Raw genomic sequence first — 11,866 nt, forward strand, 5'->3', positions numbered from 1 at the left:
ATTCAGTATGAAACACTTGCAACCAAACACATGAAAGTAACTAAGATTGGGTGGATGTCCTTTCCAAAGTTCATATGGAGTTTTCTTCAAAAACTTTCTTATGAGAGTTCGATTTAAAACATAACAAGCTGTATTCACAGCTTTAGCCTATAAGAATTTAGGAACTACTTCATATTCACACAACATAGCTCTAGCCATTTCTTGTAAACTTCTATTTCTTCTTTTCACAACACCATTTTGTTGTGGTGTTCTATGACAAGAGAAGTTGTGTGATATGCCTTGTTCATCACAAAAATATTCAAAGTATTGATTTTCAAACTCTTTGCCATGGTCACTTCTAATTAAAACAATTTTTATACCCTTTTCATTTTGAATCTTCTTGCTGAATTTTTCAAAAACAAAATATGCTTCATGTTTATGAGCTAAGAAGAACACCCAACCAAACCTAGTATAGTCATCCACAATAACCATTCCATAACTTTTTTCTCCAAGACTTTGAGTCCTAGTTGGTCCAAATAAATCAAGATGTAATAGCTCTAATGGTTTCTTAGTTGAGATATCTTCCTTTGGTTTAAAAGGAGTTTTAGTTTGCTTACCCATTTAACAAGCATCACAAGTGATGTCTTTATCAAATTTAATATTAAAAAGACCTCTTACTAAGCCCTTTTTAACAAGTTTGGAGATTTGGAACATGCTAGCATGTCCTAATCTCTTATGCCACATCCATTTTTCAGATTCCATTGAAGAGAAACAAGTTACATTTTGAACTTTAAGATCATCTAGGGTGAGACCATAAACATTGTCCCTTCCTTTTGCAACAAATAAAATAGCCACTGTTTTCTCATTAATGACCCTACAATCTAATTTTCTAAATGTTATAGCATATCCAAGGTCACATAATTGACCTATGCTCAATAGATTATGCTTTAACCCATCTACCAAGAAGACACTATCAATGCAAGTAGAAAAATCTTTGCCAACCTTACCAATGGCAATTATTTTACCTTTACCATTATCTCCGAAAGTGACAAATCCTCCATCATACTTGTTGAGTTTAATGAAGAAAGTATCATTTTCGGTCATATGCCTTGAACATCCACTATCAAGATACCACATGTCTAATTTCTTCTTGGATATAAGGCAAACCTCATCTTCATCATCGTGATCAGCCATCAGGCATAGCTGAGCCTCTTGATCTGATTCCTCATAGCTGGTGTCATTCTCCAAGTCTTCCCATGTTGCCATCATTACTTTCTTTTTGTCCTTCTTCGATTTTTCACCTTTCTTTAGTTGAGGGCAATCTGACTTGAAGTGACCTGGTTCCTTGCAATGGTGACATGTGAACTTGGCTTGATCTTTCTTGAAGTCTTTGGATGAAGAAATTCCTTTGCTTTTGTTTTTGAATCTCAGTAGTTTTCTCATTTTTCTTGCAAAGAGCACCATTTCTTTCTCTGAAAAACTGTCATCAGATTCTTCTTCTTTGGCTGTCATTCTTGATTTCAGTGCTACACTTTTCTTTTTGTCATCTTTGTCTTGAGACATGTGAATGGTTTCGTAGGCCAGCAGCTTACCTCTTAGCTCATCATAGGTAATTTCGATCAAATCATTCTTTTCAGAGATGGGTGTGCTTTTTACTTCTCATTTCTTAGTAAGACTCCTCAGGATCTTCCTTACTAAGGTTTCTTTGGAATAGCTCCTTCCCATGGCATCTAGGTTGTTGATGATTATTGAGAACCTTTCGAACATTTGATCGATGCTCTCATCCTCCTTCATGCTGAACATTTCATACTTCTTCATCAACATATCAATTTTGGTCTCCCTCACTTGTTTAGTGCCTTCATGGGTGAGTCTGAGCTTGTCCCAAATTTTTTTAGCCTTCTTGCACCTTGACACTTTTCTGTATTCTTCAAGACTGATTGCGCAGTGCATCAGGTTGATTGCCTTGGCATTGAGTTCAACCTTCTTTTTTTCTTCCTCTGTCCACTCGCTGTCTTCTTTTGCCACAACTTTTCCATCAGCATTTTGCTTAGTGGGAACGTCTGGTCCGTTGAGAATAATCTTCCAGATGTTGTAGTCGATTGACTGCACAAAGATTCTCATTCTCTCTTTCCAGTAGGAATAGTTGCTGCCATTGAAGTAGGGAGGTCTATTATTCGACTGCCCTTCAGTGAGAGTGAAGGCCATGATGTTAGGACCCATATTGTTGGCAATGGATCTTTACTCCAAGCTGTGAAGCTTGATTCCTTGAGACCTTGCTCCTGATACCAATTGATGGTTCTGCTTGAACTTGAGAAGGGGGGTTGAATCAAGTTAGCTCAAAACTTAAAGTTTCAGACTCTGTTTTCACTGAAGCTGGAAATGCAGGAGATTTTTTTGTTTTGTCTCGTGCAGAAAAGAAACAGAGAAGGGAAGAAGAGAAAGAGGCAAGCATATATCTTGGTTCGGATTCCAAGTGCCATGAATCCTATGTCCAGTCTCCACCACAAACCATGGTGGAATTTTCACTATAATCCACTGATTACAATCACCAATACTATTGAATTATAACCTAATTCAACTAGTATCTATCCCTAAGATTTCTTGACCAAAGCTTAGCACCCAAAGCGCTTTCCCAATTCGGAAGGAAAATCTTGACAGATTCAAACTCACCAAGTGCTAACCCAACTTGGCAAGGAGAACTAATCCTAGTTCTACAACCCAATTACACAAGAATTCATTGGCTCTTTTTTGTATCACTCTTGCCTTTTCTCTCTTGACTTTACAACTCACATGATTAGCCTTTTTCTCAATACAGAAAATGACACAAGACAGCCATAACAATGAAAATCAGAAATTAAGCTTCAGTAGAAGAAAAAGATTTCAGCTCAATAGTTGAGATGATGCTCTGAGTTTTTGCTCTCTTTTTCTTGTCTCCAAATGTTGGAATGAGGTTGGTTATATATATCTTCAACTTGCCTTCAATTTTGTCTCTTCTATTTCCTTGTCCCAGCTGCCCGTTGGAGCTGTCTCAGCTGGCATGCGGTCCTTCTTCATCATGCTCCACTAACTTTGCTGGTTGAGGAGCCCGTCCACCACCTCTGTTGTCTTTTTTTTGCTTTCTTCTTTGGCATGCACTCCTTTTTCATTTTGCTCCATTTCTCTTGATGCTACTATTCTTTGCAGATTTGTGTTTTGCTCAACCATGATCCAAATAGTACTTTGCTGATGCCCTTGGGTTAGTGGAGTGTCCTTGTGTCCTTCTTACTTTATTTGAGCAATACTTGTCCTTGCTTTGTCTAGCTGTCCTCACATTTTATTTAGCAAATACATTACCTCTTATATGCTGAGCGGTGCTATGAAAAGGAGCTTTGGGCTCGTTTATTTTCTTGAAACACCAAGAAACAAATGAACTGCATTCTTTTAGCTGTGATAGAAAATAATGAGCTTAAGTGTTGGACCTTGTCATACTTTAAGTTACTCAAGCATTACTAAAATGGCTTAAAGCAACATTTGATTGGGCTTGCATTACTTAGTACACATTAAACATATTTGAGTTTTAACCCAAAAAATATTTGTCATCATTTATAAAATCCAAAATCAAGCTAAACTTAACCGTTTCCATTTCCTTTTTACGAAAGAGGACAACATGAAACGCCAAATTAATGCATGCATGATAACATATGATTCTAGGTAGTAATTAGGAAATGGAGGGGGTTTTGGGTTTCACAATCACCGTTATTGCATTTGGCGCCACTTTTGCGTGTTCCACACTGCAGCCTTGGACTTCGACGTCTAAAAAAAATATTAACCTGATAGACGTAAAAAATAGTTTTTTTTTTTTTTTAATATAGTAATGTGTAGAACTATTTTATTTGTCATTTATCAAAATTGAATTGTAATTTTAATTAGAAAAGTAATTAGTTTTGGTCGTTGCAACTTGGAAGTAACGACTAGGAGTCTGAGTCAACTAAACCGACTGAGTCAACAGTCATGGAGAGGATGGTTTCTTCAATTCAGGGCTTAGTTTTCTCCATAATCAACTGTCTTCAATTTTTTCCCCTCAGTTCTCGGTCTAAGTAGGGACAGATGATTTTTCTATCACAATTTCATTTTTCTTTGATTTTGTTTATTTTACCTCTTTTTTGTTTTCCGGGAAAGTTCTGGGAAGACTCAGGTATGTTCCTGCATCTCTCTGGTTTCTGAAGCTATACTTTGTAGCATGTAGCATAATAATCACATAGATTAAAGTTGCTGGATTTGATGGCTGAGGATATATTATAGTATCTATATTCCAATTGTCTTCAATCTTTGATTTTGTTTTCAATGCCACAGAGTTAGGGAATGACCTTTTTGGTGTGCATTTGTGTGTGTCTGTGTATTTTTTTTTTTTTTTAACTAATGTTCCTTACCTTACAATTTCTGAGAATCCAAGCTTCATTCTAAGCACTACATATGGGAATTGGAAGTGAAGCCTGAATTCGTTTCGTGTGTTTATGTTCAATATTATTTGATTTTCCGTTCATTTGTGTCAATGAAGATATGTCATAACTGAACTTCAACTTTATATCTTAAATCTTTTGATCGGATGAAAACCTATATATACTGTCTGAGGTACAGAATTACAGATAAAAAGAATTAATCAAGTATTCACATTTTTGTCAGGTTTCTACATCTCTTCATGCTAGATTGATTGGAAGAAAATGAGTTTTGAATTTTGATCAAAACTGAAGTTTATCTTTATCCGAAGTAAAATGAGTGATGCAATAGCGGCTGAATTGATTTCCCAGGTGGTCTTAAATATATTTGATACTGTCAAAGTAGCGAATGAGGTTGTGATTCAGAAGGAAAATTTCAACAAGTTCTCGAGTCAGTTGGAGAAGATCTCTTCTATTTTGAAGTCTTTACCAATAGAGGATATAGAGAATCCTGAGAGCTTGAAAAATGCCTTGGATGTTCTCAACCAAGCTATTACGGTTGCTAAGCAGCTGGTTTTTGATGGGCACGGTAGAAGTAAGATTTATGTTTTGATGAATTCGAGAAGGATGGTTGCACGTTTGAAATGTTGCGGAGAAGAAATAAGGCGAGCCCTGAGGCTGATTCCTCTTGCAAGCAAAGATATAAGCGAGATGTTAGATGTGGAGTATGAAGATGAAGATGAACAAGTTTTGGAAAAAGTTGAGGGTGCGATACAAGAGAGGAATTTGGATGGAACGTATGCGAATGAGTTGTTGTGTTGTATTGCAGATGCCATGGGTGTCCCGAAGGAGAGTGATGCGTTGAAGAGAGAATTCCAAGAGTTGAAACGCGAAATGGAAAGTGCACGGTCCAGGAAAGATGTGGCAGAAGCTCTTCGCATGGAGAAGCTTATTGCAGTGCTTGAAAGGGCTGATTTGATAACCTCAGTGCAAGAGAAAGAAATTAGGTACTTTGAAAAGCGAAATTCTTTGGGCAGGACCCCTTTAGAGCCTCTGCATTCATTTTACTGCCCAATCTCTGGAGATATTATGCTGGACCCTGTTGAAACTTCCTCTCGCAAGACATTCGAGAGAAGTGCAATACAAAGGTGGTTCTCCCAAGGGAACACTCTCTGTCCATTGACCATGTTGCCCCTCGACACTCGAATCTTAAGGCCCAATAAGACTCTTCGCCACTCTATTCAAGAGTGGAAGGACAGGAATACAATCATCACCATTTCTACCATCAAGTCCCTGCTTGAAACAAATGAACAAGAGCAAGTGCTTGAATCCTTAGACAAGCTGCAGGATTTATGCTTAGAGAGACAGATACACCTAGAGTGGTTGAAAATGGAGAATTACATGGCTCTTCTTATTGGACTTCTTGGTTCTAGAAATCGTGAAATAAGGAAGCGTGTTCTGCTCATACTGTCTTTGCTTGCAAAGGATGACACAGACAACAAGGTGTGTTAAGTGTTAACTCTAAAGAGCACAATCTTGAGTTTTGCGTATAAGAGACTAACTAGTAACTAACAAACACTTGTTTATGGCAGCAAGGCATTGCAAAAGTGGATGGTGCACTTCGATCGATTGTTCACTCGCTTGCGCGTCAAATTGAGGAAAGCAAACTAGCATTGAAGTTGCTTTTGGAGTTATCCAAAACTAACACCTTGCTTCAACTCATAGGAAACGTTCAAGGAGGCATACTTCTAATAGTGACAATGTTAAATAGTGATGACGTCGAAGCAGCCAAAATTGCACATGAGCTTCTGGAGAACCTGTCTTTCCTTGACCAAAATGTTATAGAGATGGCAAAGGCAAATTATCTTAAGCCTTTGCTACTGAATCTTTCCACAGGTATTCCATGAATTTCTGTTATGTTTATTGTTTGTCTTGCTTTCCTAATCTCCATCACTTGTAGGAGCAAAGAATGTGAGAATACTCATGGCCGAAACCGTGTCCGAAATCGAATTGACTGAGCAGAATAAATTGTCCTTAGTTAAAGATGGGGCAGTGAGACCTCTTCTTGGACTGCTCTTGGAAAATGATGTGGAAATCAAGAAAGTGGTTGTAAAGTGTTTACTTAAGCTGTCAAGTTTGCTGGAGAATGGCATGGTGATGATTAAGCAAGGTGTTACTCAACAGCTATTAGAGTTGCTATACTCTCATAGTTTACAGTCACCTGCTCTGCAGGAACTGATCGTTGCAACAATAATGCATCTTGCCATATCAACCACCCACCAACAAGCTGAAGAGGAACGTGTATTGTTGCTTGATTCAGAGGAACAAGTATATAAATTCTTCTCTCTGGTTTCTTTGACAGAACTTGATGTACAAAACATGATTCTCAAAGCCTTTCAGGCACTATGCCAGTCTCTCTCCGGCTTCACCATCAGAATGTGGTTGAGACAGGTCTCTACTTTGATATGTCAAACAATTTTCATTCATTAATTGTTTAATAACGAGTTGCATTGTTCCAATCAATGCAGATCTCGGCTGCTAAAGTATTGGTCCAGTTGGTAGAGCTTAACACCCACGCAGTTCGGGTGAATGCCTTGAAGCTTTGTTATTGCTTGACAGAAGATGGTGACCACAGGAATATCTCATCACACATAACTGAAAGGTTCATTAAGGTTTTGATGAACATCATCCAAGCTTCTGATGACGCTGAAGAGATGGTTGCTGCTATCGGCATCATCTCTAGACTACCACAGGAGACACACATAACCGAGTGGCTTCTGGATTCTGGGGCACTTCAAACAATTTCAGCATGCCTCAAAGATCAGCATAAACATGCCTCACACAGAAAGCAAGTGACAGAGAATTCTGTCCAAGCCCTTGGTCGATTTACTGTGTCGGCAAATCCAGAGTGGCAGAAGAGAGTAGCTGAAGCAGGCATGATCCCGGTGTTGGTGCAATTGCTGGCTTCTGGAACACCTCTTTCAAAACAGAAGGCAGCTATTTCGATGAAGCAGCTTTCTGAAAGTTCATACTGCTTGAGCAAGCCGATAAAGAAGGCGAGCGTTTTGAAACGGTGCTTCACAGCACAGGAAATAGGGTGCCCAGCACATCTAGGTACATGTACGATAGAGTCTTCATTCTGCATGTTACAAGGCAAGGCCTTGGAGCCCCTTGTGCGGATGCTCTCGGAACAAGACGTTGGAACATGCGAAGCATCTTTAGATGCTCTAATGACTTTGCTTGACGGCCAAACACAACATAGTGGAAGTAAGGTGCTGGTGGATGCAAACGCTGTTGCACCAATGATAAAGCTCTTGAGTGTTCCAGCTTCAAGGTTGCAGGAAAAAACTCTAACAGCATTAGGCCAAATCTTTCAACTTGATGAAGTGAGAAATAAGTATAAGGCTATGGCCACAATGCCCTTGGTGGACATAACTCAGAGCAAAGACAGCCGTTTGAAAAGTCTTGCAGCTAAAGGCCTTGCTCAATTAGGTCTACTTGATAAACAATCTTCTTATTTTTAGGGAACCCTTCTTAATCATTCATATTCTTTTCATACTTGAATATTTATGCAACATTTCATCCTATGTAATACTATACTCTTTATGCATGAATGAAAATTATGGAAAAACTTAAATGGTTGTAAATATGCAATATCTTAAAAGAGAAAGTTCAGTGAGTCAGCATTTTTATTAAAATCTAACCAGCACTTAATTAGTAAAAGAAAAGTGAATAATCTCACACAATTAGATGAAATCTCATATTATTAAAAACACCAATAAAAACTAATGAATGGTTATAAATTACAAAACTTACTGGGCTAGCATTCTTCTTCTTAAAAAATAGGCATCCAATTTTTTTTTTGAGCCAGATGAGGCCCAAAATATGAGTAAAAAGTAGGGTTAGGCCCATCGACAATTGAGTTGCGTTTGCATCTCTTCTTCCCGAGTGTCTGCAGTGGTCAGTGTGTAGCTTTCTGAGTGGCATTCTCATCGATCAAACTCGCTTCATTCTTCACATCACACTTGAAAACCTCAACAAAGATGTTCAAAAAGTACGCTCCAAACACATGCTTGCCTACACCGATATCTACTCAATATTACTATCTAGATTCTCATGCCGTTCCTCCTCCTCCTCCTTTTTTTTTCTTTTTAATTTCGGTTTTCAATTTCTAATTTCCTTTCCTATTATTTGTTCGGGTTTTGTTAATAATAATTGCATGGTGCCTTAATCGGAACCACACGAAACCCTCTGAATCAGATTCTCACTTTTTCGTTCCCTGAATTCAAGCTGTTATGTGTCTCTGCCTATATACATTCAGATTTAACTGCTTAAAAAAAAATCATAAAGAACCTCTTTTTTTTTTGTGTTCATTTTCAGATTTTCGTTTGAGGATGTGTCTGCTCAGAATCAAGTGAAGGCCTCTGTTCAACGAAAAATTCGACAAAGTATCGCAGAGGAGGTGAAATTCCTTTTTTGGGTTTAGTTTTTTGTTGTAAATTTTAACCTTGACATAACAAATCCAACAAAGTATGAATTTATCTTGTCGTTGCACTCTTATGTTATTTATGGCACTGACTTCAGTTACCCCTTTGTAGTATCCTGGTTTGGAACCAGTATTGGATGATATACTTCCTAAGAAGTCCCCTCTTATAGTTGCTAAATGGTTTGTTATTTATTTATTTTTGATTGTGCGTTTCGTTGTTTCACAAATTTTATGGTTGTTAAGTGCTAACTGCTTGATTTTTCTTGCTCCTGCTCTAGTCAGAACCATCTGAATCTGGTGCTAGTGAACAATGTGCCTTTGTTTTTCAGTGTCCGGGATGGACCATACATGCCCACATTGCGACTTCTCCATCAATGTAAGTTCATATATGTGTTTCCTCTAATTTTAACTTGTCTATACTCTTTCTTCTTGAATAAACGTGCAAGTTGATGAATAATTTTCATTGCATTCCAGTGAGTGATTTGACTGGTTATCTTCCATGGTTATATATTGCGTGTGTATCCAATCAAAACAGTTATGAAGCTTACCAATGATTGTGTGACATAGATTTAACTTTGTATAGAAATTGGTACAGAGCTCAAATAAAAATGGTGATTAGACATTAGTCGGATTTAACTTTTGCATCAGTTTCTTAAGCATGGCAGTGGAAATTTGGTGGTTGGGATTGATTTGTATTACAGCAGCAGAATAAAGGAAAACATTCAATGACATGGTTTATTGGCTTCTTCTATGCATATAATGTTAGAGGAGTAATGAACGGAAATTCTGAATTGCTATAAAGTTTTGCAAGTGTTCATCACTTATATTTCATATGAATTGTATTATTGCTTTTGATTTTACAGATCCAAATATAATGAAGAAACTACAAGTTGACCGTGGTGCAATAAGATTTGTGTTGTCGGGTGCAAACATAATGTGCCCTGGCCTTACGTCTCCTGGTGGTGCTTTGGATGAGGAAGTGGAGGCAGAAAGTCCTGTGGTACTGACAACTTTTTCTTAACTAATTGTTATACACAAAGTTTGCATTTGGTCGTGGTGTATTTATACTATTGGTATATCATGCATTTATCTGGTCTCAGGCTGTTATGGCTGAAGGGAAACAGCATGCTCTTGCTATTGGCTTTACAAAAATGTCAGCAAAAGACATGTAAGAAGCTTGCCTTATCTCTTATTACATGGGACATGCTGACTGAAATAAATTATTCTTTTGGCCCAACTATTCAAACTCTGCCAGAGGTTCCTTCTTTTAAGTTAATATAAAGTTATGTATTCAGCCTGTTCGTATTAGCTAATAATGTCTTCATGTAAGTTGGTGAAAACACCATTAGCATGTTAACTAGTGAAGAATGGACTGAATGAATCACCACTTAATTGATAAACATGGTATCTGTTAGAATTTCTAGTTGTCAATAACTCTGCCATAAATGATTCAGGGAAAAAATTGACGTGAAAGAAAAACCTAGATCTTGGTATATGGTGTGTTACTGGAACTAGCTCACCTGGAGACTATGTTTATACCTTCATTGCTTATAATATCAATGTTGCTTGCATCTATGTCTCAGCATTTTTGCTTCTGATCAAGGAATAAAACTTACTAAAGGAAGTCAATGCAGAAACAAAGTGATGTTATGACGTGTCTGGTATAAAATCAGGGAATTGGAGTTGCAAGCCTTCCCTGGTTATTGTTCCACTCACGAAGTTAAATTACTTTCATGGTTTCAGAAAAGCAATCAACAAGGGAATTGGGGTTGACAACCTGCATTATCTCAATGACGGTCTTTGGAAGGTATTGAATGATACATGTTTTCCTCCTGTCATATTCCATAGTAATTCATGTAGTTCTCATATCTTTGTTCTTTGACATCGCAATAAAAAACAACGCTTTTCTTATTTCTCTTTCTTATGTTGATTTGAACAAATAGAACTTTTTGGTGTTACATTGAAAAGCCAATCAAATTTCCATGCATTTCTTCTTTTGCCCAAATTTTGAATCCTCTACTAAGTGCTTGATATTGTATATTTGCACTGATTTGAATATTTATGTAGATGGAGCGACTCGATTGAAGATGCTGTAAGAGCTGTATACCACCAACGATGGACGAGCTCTCATTTTCTGGGTCTATGATCTGATTTTAGAGTCCATCATAAATGTGCTTGGCCACTAATCTATTATACCGGTGTAAACAGTTAAAAAAAAAAGAAAAGAAAAGAATTTTGTTACACAGTACTCCTTTTACGTAGATTTCAGGTATGGAATCCACACTGTTTCTGCGTGTTGAAAGTGCAAAAGTTTTGTCCATTTGTTTAAGAGTAATGAAAGGAGATTTTGAATCATTGGAAGGAGATATTTGCAAATTCTTAAATCTACACTAAAGCAGCTCAGGAGAGGCGTTCTCTTTTCTGATTTGTAAAGAATGCAATTGCTTCCTTATATAGAGTTAGATAGAGACGCTGGTAGCTCAAATTTGCACCCTTTCAGTATTTAGCTGTCTTAAACAAACTTACCTTCTGCAGTTACCCTATAATGTATGGGAATAGATCTTCTCAATTTTTTTTTTTCCAATTAACGGGGTGTATAGTATTCAGGATGGTTATTCTTGGCTAGCTAAGTAGCACTTTTAATGGAGAGATTATCTAAATTGGGATTTGGTGTGGAAATCTAAGATTTCAGAAAAGACCAAATTCCTCATTTGGCTGTGTCTCCATGATGCTCTTCCGACTCAAAGCTTTCGTCATAAGTGCGGCTTGGCAATTAATGAGATTTGTCCCAGGTGTCACGAAGGGGCGGAATTAGTTGCTCATTGCATTAGATATTATGGCAAAGCTAAGGCGGTGTGGAAATAATCTTGATCCTTCCTTACTGCGAAATGCTAATTAAGTTTTCTTAGAGGTTGGATTCGAAAGGCTATGAGTGAGAACTGTTATCTTGACGTTTCTGGTTTGTGGTAGATTTGACGGGATCAAT

The 11,866-nt window shown here is 37.6% G+C and overlaps 3 protein-coding genes across 3 annotated transcripts; 2 read left to right on the forward strand and 1 right to left on the reverse strand.

Moving 5' to 3' along the window:
- Positions 1 to 1,638: 1,638 nt before the first annotated feature.
- Positions 1,639 to 2,199, reverse strand: LOC148554106 (uncharacterized). Its single transcript, XM_088494991.1, has one exon. It carries the CDS (start codon positions 2,197 to 2,199, stop codon positions 1,639 to 1,641), a length of 561 nt encoding a protein of 186 aa, XP_088351117.1.
- Positions 2,200 to 3,908: 1,709 nt separating this feature from the next.
- On the forward strand, positions 3,909 to 8,041 carry LOC107605870 (U-box domain-containing protein 24-like). The gene is made up of 5 exons (XM_021106257.2): positions 3,909 to 4,153; positions 4,642 to 5,897; positions 5,987 to 6,290; positions 6,355 to 6,845; positions 6,923 to 8,041. The coding sequence occupies exons 2-5, from the start codon at positions 4,731 to 4,733 to the stop codon at positions 7,916 to 7,918; spliced, it is 2,958 nt and encodes a 985-aa protein (XP_020961916.1). The 5' UTR covers positions 3,909 to 4,153; positions 4,642 to 4,730; the 3' UTR covers positions 7,919 to 8,041.
- A 273-nt stretch (positions 8,042 to 8,314) lies between these two features.
- LOC107605871 (pseudouridine synthase and archaeosine transglycosylase (PUA) domain-containing protein) lies at positions 8,315 to 11,235 on the forward strand. Its single transcript, XM_016307800.3, has 8 exons — positions 8,315 to 8,448; positions 8,775 to 8,856; positions 8,993 to 9,060; positions 9,159 to 9,256; positions 9,744 to 9,880; positions 9,981 to 10,048; positions 10,624 to 10,687; positions 10,948 to 11,235. Exons 1-8 carry the CDS (start codon positions 8,438 to 8,440, stop codon positions 10,963 to 10,965), a joined length of 546 nt encoding a protein of 181 aa, XP_016163286.1. The 5' UTR covers positions 8,315 to 8,437; the 3' UTR covers positions 10,966 to 11,235.
- The last annotated feature ends 631 nt before the right edge of the window (positions 11,236 to 11,866 follow it).

This window comes from Arachis ipaensis, chromosome B7 (assembly GCF_059453495.1).
Source record: "Arachis ipaensis isolate K30076 ecotype BB chromosome B7, ASM5945349v1, whole genome shotgun sequence".
NCBI classification, from domain to species: Eukaryota; Viridiplantae; Streptophyta; class Magnoliopsida; order Fabales; family Fabaceae; genus Arachis; species Arachis ipaensis.

Bases quoted from the DNA above. Each gene is read 5' to 3' on its own strand.
- LOC107605870 (XM_021106257.2), top strand. From the start codon at position 4,731: ATGAGTGATGCAATAGCGGCTGAATTGATTTCCCAGGTGGTCTTAAAT. The intron at 5,898-5,986 runs GTGTGTTAAGTG...TGTTTATGGCAG, and splicing joins AGGATGACACAGACAACAAG to CAAGGCATTGCAAAAGTGGA. The intron at 6,291-6,354 runs GTATTCCATGAA...CATCACTTGTAG, and splicing joins GCTACTGAATCTTTCCACAG to GAGCAAAGAATGTGAGAATA.
- LOC107605871 (XM_016307800.3), top strand. The intron at 9,061-9,158 runs GTTTGTTATTTA...CTCCTGCTCTAG, and splicing joins CCTCTTATAGTTGCTAAATG to TCAGAACCATCTGAATCTGG. The intron at 9,257-9,743 runs GTAAGTTCATAT...TTGATTTTACAG, and splicing joins ATTGCGACTTCTCCATCAAT to ATCCAAATATAATGAAGAAA.
- LOC148554106 (XM_088494991.1), bottom strand. From the start codon at position 2,199: ATGGGTCCTAACATCATGGCCTTCACTCTCACTGAAGGGCAGTCGAAT.